The sequence below is a fragment of the Xenopus laevis genome, chromosome 2L (assembly GCF_017654675.1).
Source record: "Xenopus laevis strain J_2021 chromosome 2L, Xenopus_laevis_v10.1, whole genome shotgun sequence".
NCBI classification, from domain to species: domain Eukaryota; kingdom Metazoa; phylum Chordata; class Amphibia; order Anura; family Pipidae; genus Xenopus; species Xenopus laevis.
Genome location: NC_054373.1, coordinates 183,497,745 through 183,509,337, shown reverse-complemented (window position 1 = coordinate 183,509,337; position 11,593 = coordinate 183,497,745). Strand labels below are relative to the sequence as shown.

At 40.1% G+C, this 11,593-nt stretch overlaps 1 protein-coding gene across 1 annotated transcript; it reads right to left on the bottom strand.

The window, feature by feature from the left end:
- Positions 1-1,378: 1,378 nt before the first annotated feature.
- LOC121400085 (traf2 and NCK-interacting protein kinase-like) lies at positions 1,379-10,360 on the bottom strand. Its single transcript, XM_041582802.1, has 13 exons — positions 10,324-10,360; positions 9,286-9,372; positions 8,083-8,118; positions 7,543-7,608; positions 6,841-6,897; positions 5,982-6,110; positions 5,396-5,506; positions 5,211-5,301; positions 3,807-3,925; positions 3,027-3,081; positions 2,765-2,843; positions 1,746-1,897; positions 1,379-1,556 (listed from the first exon to the last, which is right to left on the bottom strand). The coding sequence occupies exons 2-13, from the start codon at positions 9,361-9,363 to the stop codon at positions 1,543-1,545; spliced, it is 987 nt and encodes a 328-aa protein (XP_041438736.1). The 5' UTR covers positions 9,364-9,372; positions 10,324-10,360; the 3' UTR covers positions 1,379-1,542.
- Positions 10,361-11,593: the final 1,233 nt, after the last annotated feature.

Below are 11,593 nucleotides of genomic sequence, written 5' to 3'. Positions count from 1 at the left end.
CTACTATATCCCTCTTTAACCCTGTATTATCCTTATCTACTATATCCCTCTTTAACCCTGTACTATCCTTATCTACTATATCCCTCTTTAACCCTGTATTATCCTTATCTACTATATCCCCTCTTTAACCCTGTACTATCCTTATCTACTATATCCCCTCTTTAACCCTGTACTATCCTTATCTACTATATCCCTCTTTAACCCTGTACTATCCTTATCTACTATATCCCTCTTTAACCCTGTACTATCCTTATCTACTATATCCCTCTTTAACCCTGTACTAACTGCAGTGGGTGGGGTACCCATAGCTTACCCGCAAAAACCTGTGGTACCCTACGAAATGTGTAAAGAAGTTCCAGATGCCGGTATACCCGCGGGTCGGTGGTTCTGCGTGTTTGTGGGACGTGGGTCTTCTCAATATCAATATTTACTACTTTATTCTCGGTACATCTACTTCCGATGAGGTCACTTCCAGTGTACAATGACAGCACTTCCTGTTTTACGCCTTTTCCCCCAGACAATAGCTACTTCCGATGACATCACTTCCGGTTTATAATGACAGCACTTCCTGATTCTTGATGGTCAGTGGGTCGCAGGTCTGGGTAAGGTACTTGCGGGTCGGGTAGAGGGTCAAAGCGGGTAAGAATGCGGGTTACGGGTCTTGGTTGTGGATTGGAGGGTGCGGGTCGGGTTCGGGTCCCTAAAAATGGACCTGTGCAGGACTCTGTTCTATCCCTATCTACTATATCCCTCTTTAACCCTGTATTATCCTTATCTACTATATCCCTCTTTAACCCTGTATTATCCTTGTCTACTATATCCCTCTTTAACCCTGTACTATCCTTAACTACTATATCCCTCTTTAACCCTGTACTATCCTTATCTACTATATCCCTCTTTAACACTGTACTATCCCTATCTACTATATCCATCTTTAACCCTGTATTATCCCTATCTACTTTATTCCCTAAAAACCCTTTATTATCCCTATCTATTATCTTCCCCAATTGAGACCTATAGTTACTGATAGGTATTTCTCTGTGTAACAGTGGGATATCCTTAACTCTGCACCCCGCCCCTCCCCCATAACCCCATTATACCAGAGCCCTCTCTACACCAGCTTCTCCATAATGTCCCAACTCATGTTCTCCTCCTTGTCTACATTAAACACTCATCCAGCCATTCTTTCCCCTAGCAGAGACCCCCTTCCATTGAGGCCCAATCCAACACAGCTATAGAGATTGTACCCCAAGGAAAAACCAGCCCTGTCTCCCCTATATTACGACTGCCCCCCTAATAAGAAAATACAGCATTGAATGTCATTCAAGAACAGTCCTTGTATAGATGGGTCACTACTCAATAAACCAACAAAATCAACCAAATTGCCAAATGTTTATTTAGTCATTTACAAACAGATCGATGTTGTGATCTGATTTCTTTCATGTCGGCTGCCATCGGGGACCAAGATGTTATAGTGGGGCCCAAAGATGACAAATGGGCCCCGGTGCCCCCGTCCCTCCCCCCGATGGCTGCCTCAGGTCTTCAGTTCTTCCAGCCTAAGGAAAGAGAGTTCAGTGTTAGACATGGAGCAGGTCTGTGTATAAGAATTCTGAAATTCATTAACATTTACAATTTTATGACTTTTTTTTCGTGCTAATTTAAAGGACAACTATATCTATAAGAACATTTTCTCCTGGGCTTCTCTCCATAAAGCCAACTATAATAATAATGAGCAATGTCCTTACCTCTTTGCAGTTGTTTTGCAATGCTCCTCTTCACAGCTGCTTCATCACACAGGTTGCTGATAAAGGGGTGATGGAGAAGCTGCCGTGCGCTTGGTCTTTTTGCTGGGTTTTTCTGCACGCATTCTTGGATGAAGAAATTGAATTCTTCACTCCTGGAAAATGAAATTGAGGCAACGTTATAATTACTCATACTATAAATATAACATTTTATGAAAAGTTCGTGCCACTAAAAGACTGATACCCCCCTTATTTACTTTATGGTGGCCCCATTGACTCCATTGAAAGTGCCCTGGTTTGTGGGCGTCTGTTTGGCAGACCCTCCCTTTTAAAAGTAGTCGGCGGGGGAGGATTTAGCACAATTTTAGAACCAGGGCACAGGAGAAGTCAACGTAAAGAATTACTATTAAACAGGTAAGATCCCTTTTTATTATTACGTTGACTTGAGCAAGTTAGGGACCACCATGTGGGGTTACCTCGATGTGGTATGGTGGCTTAACTAATCTTATGATCATGATTTTAGAACAAAAAACCCTGTTCTTTTTAAATTTATATGTATTTATGTATTTATTTAACTTATTTAGATCTGGAATAAAATTCTTAAAAATCAGCCATAGGTGGGCACCCACAACCCCCCCTTCTTATTAAAAGACTGAGCCCTGAATATCCCATATGTCTCCAGTCCTAGCACAGAAGTCGGAATCTGCTTTCAACTGCCCCCCATGGGGATGTTGCAATTTAGGGAGGGGGCCAGATTATACTTTGCATCTGGGGTGGGGGGCCCAGGGGGGTGGTGGGAGGCCCCGGCCCCCCAGTCCAACACTGTATGTCTCCCTATTTATAGTAACTTGCTGACAGTCCTTTGGTTAATCTTCAGTAATTCTCCTTTACCATAACTTCTCCCTTCCCTATTTCCCCTCCTCTTTCACCCTGACTCTCTCTTTTGCCCACTCCCTTACTCCCATGTCAATTTCCCACCCTCTCCCTCACTCCCTTTTCCTATTTGAGGGGAAATCACTCACCATTTGTCCCAGGTTGGTCTTAAAGCAGGACCAAAAAGAATCTGGTTCATCAGCTGATGTTTACTGAGCTGTCTGTATGCTAAAGGATGTAAGAAAACAATATATAAGAACATGCTGACAATCCCACCATTTATTTCATATCTATAGTCTGTGTATAAAGGGTTCGAGTTATTACTATTCTATGTGACATCACATAAATACTCTCTGACCTTGCGGGTAACAATTGTTTTTGGATTACGCTACAGACACAAGAGTTACTTACGGAGAGAACCTTCTACCATTTCCAGGGCTGACACTCCCAATGACCAGATGTCCGCCTACATGTTAAAATATGGGGGGAAAAGAAAAATATTAGAGTCGATTCTGCACAGGGAATATTAAACGAATTCCATCAAGCGATTATTCCGATGCTTCTGTTATTAATCCCCCTGACAGTGGTACTATGTGTAACTGAATAACATATTCATTATAATCATGTCTCTCTGTACTCATATAAAAATACATTTCAAGGGAAAATGACTGAAGCTTGTATTGCTAAATAACTGCACTAAACAGAGAGAATTTTTATTTGACTCGCAGTGTTGGACTGGCCCATTGGGAGACCAGGAAAACTCCCCGTGGGCCCAGGTGTTTGTGGAGCCTCTCGCTTCTAACCATTTGGCCTATTTCATGCTCATTCCCTAGACTCCCTAGACTAGGAGAATAAAGAGGGTGAGAGAGGAGAGGAGTATAATATTTTGGAAAGTGGGCCCTAAACCTCAGGTTTTCTGGTGGGCCCCTGGTATCCCAACCCAACACTGCAGAGTGGAACTGTAACTAACTCCAAAAAGCATCAGTAATTGCATGAGGCTGGTTCCTAACATTCCTGTTCCCTGCACTTAGAATCCATTCCCCTCACTCACTTCTCCCCTCTCATAGCAGGGGAACCACTTTACAACTCTGATTTCCCTCTTATGAGAGAGTTCTGTGAAATGAGTGAGCAAAACATTGGCTGCACTTCACCATGAGTAGCCCATATAGATTTAACTAAAGGCAACAATACCTTGTGGTCATAGTCAAGGTTCTTCTTTCTCATACAGGCAAGTGCCTCCGGTGCCATATATGTTAGAGTTCCTTCCGTGCTCGAACTCTTCCTTCCCATGGTGGCGCATGAGAAATCACCTGGAATTGTACGACAAAAGCATGAATTCTAATGCTGAAGATACAGCCCAACAATAAACATGATGGTAACATGAGAATATTAGATTAATATTAAGGCTTCTCAAAGGTCTATTTGATCATTTCTACTCTTGTGAGACAGAGCGAGATAAAACTGACAGAGCAGATTGAACAATAAAACACCCTCACTCCTCATTCATTAAAGCTTTACAACATCCTCCCTTTATTCAGATTCTAAGGGGGGAAAATAATTTTTTTTACTTAGAATTTTTCATGAACATTATAGATTTTTTGTTAGATTAATAATCCCCCCCATGTTACAAAACATAAAATCTAAATTTGCCATTTCAGACAAGTCAATGGGAGAGGCACATATCTCAACTTAAAAGTTTTCGTGGTCAGTGCTGGGTTTTAGGGAAGCGCCGAATCCAGGATTCAGTTCGGTATTCTGCCATTTTCAGCAGGGTTCAGATTCGGCCGAATCCTTGTACCTGGCCAAACTGAATCCTTAACATCATGTGACTTTTCATCTCGAAATAAGGAAGAAAAAAACTTTTGACAAAGGATTTGGCGGTTCAGCCAAATCCAAAAAAGTGGATTTTGTGCATCTCTACTGGGTTTAGATTGAAAATAAGACTTATTTATGGGTTTTGAGTGATTCTGGATAAAAGCCCAAAGAAATTGTGTGATTCAGACATTCTCATGTTTTTCTGCTATCCGAATAAATCAAGTTTTTTTAATTAATAAGCTAATATTGTGCTTGTGAATTATGGTCATGGATCTTAACTAAAGTATGAGATAAATTTGGATTTTAGAAAAAAAAACCTAAAAGGGGTTATTTACTAAACTCCGAATGCAAAAATCACGGACATTTTTGGACTTTTTAAAAAATCACACATTTTTCAGAATTTATTAAAAACTAAGAATGGAAAAGTCCACATCAGAAAATTCAGCATTTCAGACCTGTCAAGGTTACATATAAGTCAATGGCAGAAGTCCCAATGATCTTTTGATGTGCGTTGGGTTTTGTGCAATACCCCAAAGTTTTTGGAGCTTTTGGGCTAAAAAAACATAGGAGTAAGGAGTTTTCAGGTGAAAAATCTGAAAAAAAAATCTGAATTTTCTGGTGAAAAATCCCAAAAATGGTGATTTATTCCCCCAAAGCCAATTTTGGGAAAATGTAATAATAAATAAGCGCAATAAAGCCAATAAGATTTGATCAGTGTTTGCAGCAGAACATGTTGAGATGAAAGCAGACTTTGATAAATAACCCCCAAGTATCACTTACCAATCTTAACATTGCCGGATGACGTCAGCATTAGATTGATGGGCTTGATGTCATGATGGATGACTTCCACTGTCTCTAGGTGGCACAGACCCTGGGAATAAAAGTAAATATATAAATATTTTCATGCTTTCATAGCAAATTGAATATATTGTGAATAGTATGGAGGAGGTTTACGTGTGACATACCTTTATCACCTCTTTACAGATATAAGCCGTCCACTTCTCGCCCAAAGAATTGTTTTTCCTTCCGCTCATGAGGTCACGGATGGTCCCACCAGTGCACAGTTCCATAGAGATCTAGAAGACAAATAAAGAACATAAAGTACATATCAGCTACAATTTTATTGGGAATCATGGGGTCACAGCTCTCTCTCCTTACAATATGCAACTGTAACAATGTACCTATGTATTTGTGCAAATGTTAATATATATATATATATAGAAGTATCTAGTGCACATAACATTACACTGTGAGAAACAAAATATATAATAAGCGGTGCTCATTGCCGGATATGGTTAAGCTTTGCATTAGGCAATACGGGTGTGTAAGAGCCTTCCATGCTATAGTTTACTATAAAATACTCTACATGCAGTGGTTTTAGCTTCTACTTGTTGTACCTTATGAGACTTGCAATTGGGCTGTGGTTACACACATTGTGCTCTTTTTTACCAAGCTATTCCTATCTCCATGTAACACCAAAGCTTCTATTAATGCTCTTAATTGGAATATTGGGGCACAAAGGAGTATGTATGTGAATAAACATTGTCTTACCGATAGACCTTTAGACGGCGTGCTCCTGCGCGGGGCCCGGTGATAAAATGCCCCGTAAAACTTGATGACATTGTGGTGGCCGGTGACCTTCCGGAGAATTTCTAGTTCTTCTTCCTGGTATTTTTCATTCTAAATTCAAATAAAGTTAAATAAAATGAATACACTTACCATATAAAATACCCCACCTAGTTATGAAGAATTACCGCTTCTAAAAACAGAGAAAACGATCCACTTATTTGTATAGTTACAGGGTGATTAGGGGTCATTTATAAAGAGCCAAAGAGAAGTGCACAAGCACTAAGGAGCACAACAAGCCTGGACCCTTAGTGATTGGTCAGGGAGAGCTTTGGGGTCTCGCTTCACTCTGTACCCCACCTGCCAAAAGCATTAGGGCAGCTCTGTTTTGGAGTACAGAGGCCTGTGCCAATTTATTTTCCATGGAAGGCAGAGTATAAAGAACAATTTGTACCCTGCAGACTTTCATGATGTAAAAGACCCATATTGAGTTTGAGAAAAAAATGCACAACCATCAGGTTATTGCCGCCATTCTGAAATACTGGTAAAATTTCTGCATCTGCTAAACCCACAGACCTGGGAACAGGGTCAGATTGGGCCAACAGGGCACTGGGGAAAAACTCAGTGGGCCCTGGCTTGGGGGGAAGAAAGTGCTTGTGACTGCGGGGCCCAGGGGTGGTGTAGGGGCCCCTAAGGAGAAAGGCCACTTGGGCCCCCCAGTCTGACCCTGCCTGGGAACTTGCCAGTATTTGGTCAGCATGTTCTACTTCTACTGATAATCATAACATTGGTGGAACCAAAGGCTTATTAGTATCTAATAACAGTAAGAGTGTGAAGTCATTACCTCCGGGTCATTGATGATCTTTATGGTCACTTCTTTTTGTAGGTCAATATGCCATCCCTGGAACAGAAGCAGAGAAAGAAGCTCCATCATGATTATGAACATAACAGTTTGGTAAAGCAACAGATATAGCGTGGGACTAGGATAAGGTTTAGGGGCAGATTTATCAAGGGTCAAATTTCGAGGCGTTAAATACCTCAAAATTCGACCATCGAATGCAACAAATTTGAATTCCATTATCTAATTTGGATTTTTTCAAAAAGTTGAGCATTCGTTGGATCGATCATCAATGGAACGATTTTTATTCCATCAAAAAAACCTGGAAAAGTGCTCTGGAAGGTCCCCATAGGCCAACATAGCAATTCGGTTGGTTTAATCTGGAGAAGTATGAAGCTGAAGGATTTTTTAAAGAGACAGTACATTGATTATCGAATGGTGGAATAGTCGAATGATTTTTACTTTGAATCATTCAAATCATTCGAATTGATGGAATTTAGCCTATTCGATAGACCAAGTACCCAAAAAATTACTTTGAAATTCTAATTTTTGCATTTGAATCCTTCACCAGAGCTTAGTAAATCTGCACCTTAGTGTCAGACTCACAGAGACACAACAAATACACAAAGGACAATATTGTAGAGAGTAAGACCAATTGGAAGAATTATAGAATCACTAAAATACGTGATATTGAATAAAATATCTCACCAGATGAACTCGACAAAATGGACCCTCTCCGATGACTCTTCCGATTTTTAAATGTTTTGCGGTTTTCTAAAAGGTGACATTATAAATAACAATATTAAAATAATGTAATACATTTATATGAGGAGCACGGGTGGGATAGGGAGAAACTAGAAGGGGTTTAAGTTAAGCTTTCAGGTTCAGCTTCTTTTCTGATTTTTCTCTGAGCAGAAAAAGTCCAACCAAACTACAATCTACAATTTGACCTTATTTATCATTCAACAAACCCGATAAAATTGTTTTGGAAAAAACTAGAAAAATTTGGGTTATTGTGGACAAAAAAAGGAACTTTCTGGGATTTCTGCTCGAAACACTCAGCACAGACCATAAAATTCAAATTTGAAATGGGACTTTTGCCATTGACTTGTACAGGACCCGGCAGCTTGGAGATGACGTATTTTCAGATTCAGACAATTAGCAGCCTTGGGGGATAATAAATCTAGAAAAATTCCAGTTTCTCCAGTTTTTAGCATTTGGACTCCAATATTAATAACTTTTGCTTACCGGGAGTATCTTTGAGAGCGGAGTTTTGTTTTCCTCCTGGGGAAAGAAAAAAAGGTTTTTATCAGATGAGCTCAGTTTATTATAAAGAGAATGATTAGTGAAAGGCAGGTATTAATGCCGGACACCCGTGATATCTCCTAGTTAAGCCATTTGTGCTTCAATTACCTAAAACCTCCAGCTTAAAGGGGAGATTCACCTGTAAGTTAACTTTTACTATATTAAAGAATGGCTAATTCTAACCAACTTTTCACTTCGTCCTCGTCATTTATTTTTAAGTTTTTTTTAATTATTTGCCTTTTTCTTCTCTTTCCAGCTTTCAAATGGAGGGGGGGGTCACTGACCTCATCTACAAACAAATGCTCTGTAAGGCTACAAATGTAGTATTATTACTACTTTTTATTCCTCAGTTTTATATTCAGGCCTCTCCTATTCATATTCCAGTCTCTTATTCAAATCAATGCATGGTTGCCAGGGTAATTTGCACCCTAGCAACTCATTTGCTAAAATTGCAAACTGGAGAGCTGCTGAATAAAAAGCTAAATAAGTCAAAAACCACAAATAACAAAAAATTTAAACTAAAGGCAAATTGTCTCAGAATATCCCTCTCTACATCATATGAACAGTTGATTCACAGGTGAACAACCCATTTAAAGAAGAAGCACATTATCCAAACGACTATATTTGTGCCCCTAATCAAACAGAGCTAAAGAGCAGGCTGGTTGGTTGTTATTTTGTGCCAAGTCATTTCTGTTTAAACTGTCATTGATCACTGAGCAGGAATTTGCTAAATAAACTGATTCTTGGTCTTCAATGCTCAGGATTGAATTATATAGTAAAAAAACTTGAATTGGTCCCGTTTTTACCATTCAGACTATAATAATTAACCCCCGTAATGTGTAGCCTTACAGAGCATTTGTTTTTAGATGGGTCAGTGACCCCCATTTCAGAGCTGGAAAGAGCCAGAAGAAGAAGGCAAATAATTCAAAAATGGTTAAAATATAAACAATGAAGACTAATTCGAAAAACTGCGTAAAACTGGCCATTATGTAACAAACTAAAAGTTAACATGAAACTGAACGACCCCTTTAAGAAAGAAAATGAGAAAATATTGGTTTTGTCAGAATATGCTGAGTAGAGAATATGATGAAATCCATCTCATTTCTTCCATTATAGTTTTTTACTCTTTGATTATTTTCTGCTTACCTGACAGTGGGGGAAGTTGATGGATTGGGTTGGTGATTGGGGGGAGTTGATGGAATTCTCCCCCTCGTGCTCAATCATTTGTTCTTCCTGTTTAACACAGAAAATAAAGATCAGGAACAAATATTTGCTATATCCTCATAATTCCAGCACAATTGTGGCTGCACTCCAAGGGGGACATTTACTAAAGGGCAAAGTGGCATAAATTCGACAGCGTGATGTCATTTCGGCACTTCGGCGATTTACTAATGGTAGTTGGTGTAATTTCGCCAAGGACATAGACTCTGGCGCAACTTCACCCTCTAACGCCAGGCACATTTTCGGCAGTGTTACTATGCAAATTTATTTTTTCAAAGTTTTTGATATTACTGAATGTTACCTCTATCTAATCTAGTGCAATAGAGTAGATAGGACTTCCTCAAAAAATAGTTGGAAATTTTTCTAAGTCCCATAAAACACTGGCGTTTGTTCCCTATTTAAAGGGTGATTGACTGAAAAAGATCGTAAATGTTTCCCCTTCCCATTACATTTACTAACATATGGCACCTAAACTATACAGTGGGCACATGTGCAGGACATTATAACAACTTTATTTCATTAAGGTTCCCTGGCCTTGTGTAGTGTAATGTATTTGCTGCAGCATATACGCCCATTGTACTTTAACTGCACACCGTATGCTCATTAGCCAACGCTTGAGTAACTTCCAACTGCTGAGCGTAATTTCGCTGGCATAATTTTGCCAGTGTTCATTACCCTGTGCGCAACTTCGGATCTTTGTGAATTACGCAAATTTACACCTGGCGAAGTGTTGTGATGTGCACGAAGCCGGCGCTGGCCAATTTTAACAAGTTGCATCTGCTGCAATTGCACATGATCATAACTACAGGTACAACTGAGCTTCATTTAGAGCCCCTGTGTATTTGGAATTTAGTTATGGGGGAACAGGGGCCTACAGAGTAGTTTGTGTGATTTGATTGAATAGGGGCCTGAGTTGGGACCAAAATAATTTTAAATGGATTAATATTATAAATGAGCTCAAACCTGAGCACTTTCCTCCGGCTCCTCCTCATTTCCCAGATCCTCTTCCTCTGGGCTTTCCTGGCTGGTGTTGGTGCCAGATGATTCCTGGTAAATAGAAACAAATAGTGAAACATCTATCAAGGTGAAGTGATTAAAAGTATCATTAAAGACAAATATTATCAAATGCATTTAGCTCCCCTAAGGGTAAGTGCACACAAGGAGATTTGGGGAGATTTGTCTCATGGCAACAAAAAGCTGGTGACAATCGGGCAACTTCAAGTGACTTTAGAAAACGCATCACTGCGTGTGCTTTAGCACAGACGATTTAACATTATAGTCTATGCGAAAACACGCTGAGGAAATTCTGGGTGATTGTCGCCAGCTATTTGTCACGAGGAGACAAATCTCCCCGAATCTCCTCGTGTGCACTAACCCGAAGGGCTCCTAGAGACGAGCGTTTTTAGCTGCGCTTCCCTGTGCTCCAGTTTCATGTGTTTAGTCGCAGGGGAGCGCAGGAGTAGATGCACTGAATTCTTTTCAATGGGGCTGTACTCACACAGACACATGTAAGTGAGGAGAGCAGGTTGGGACACAGCATGTTGCATTTTCCCTGCATCTGGTGCTTACATGTGTAGGTGTAAGAACAGCCCTATTGAAAAGAATTCAGTGCATCTACTCCTGCGCTCCCCTGAGTCTGAACACATGAATCTGGAGCACAGGGAAGCGCAGCCAAAAATGCTCATCTGTAAGTGGCCTAAAGGATTTGTTTGTAATTTATGGGGGAACAGGGGCCTATAGATTAGTTTGTGTGATTTGATTGGATAGGGGCCTGAGTTGAGGCCAAAATAAGTTTAAATGGTTTAAAGTTATCCTAAAAATGCATTAGTCAGCTCTTATTGAGCTCCACCTGGCTGATGGTATTGCTCAGCTCCTCTACTAGTGGTCTATTTCTCCTGGATGATGGTATTGCCAGGTTCTACTATTGACTCCTGGTAAATAGAGAGACACCACTTGTGTAACATCCAGGTGAGGTGCTTACAAGTATTATTAAAAACTAGGGATGCACCGAGTCCAGGATTTGGGATTCGGCCAGGATTTGGCCTTTTTTCGGATTTGGCTGAATCCTTATGCTCAGAGGAACCGAATCCAAATCCTAATTTGCATATGCAAATTAGGGGCAGGGAGGGAAATCTCGTGACTTTAAAATATTTTTCCCCTATTCATACCTAATTTGCATATTCAAATTGGAATATTTTTCGCACAGATTTCGGGGGTTCTACCGAATCCAAAA

Bases quoted from the DNA above. Each gene is read 5' to 3' on its own strand.
- LOC121400085 (XM_041582802.1), bottom strand. From the start codon at position 9,363: ATGATTGAGCACGAGGGGGAGAATTCCATCAACTCCCCCCAATCACCA. The intron at 7,609-8,082 runs GTAAGCAAAAGT...GTCACCTTTTAG, and splicing joins CGCTCTCAAAGATACTCCCG to AAAACCGCAAAACATTTAAA. The intron at 3,082-3,806 runs GTATTGTTGCCT...TTTAACATGTAG, and splicing joins ACCTTGACTATGACCACAAG to GCGGACATCTGGTCATTGGG.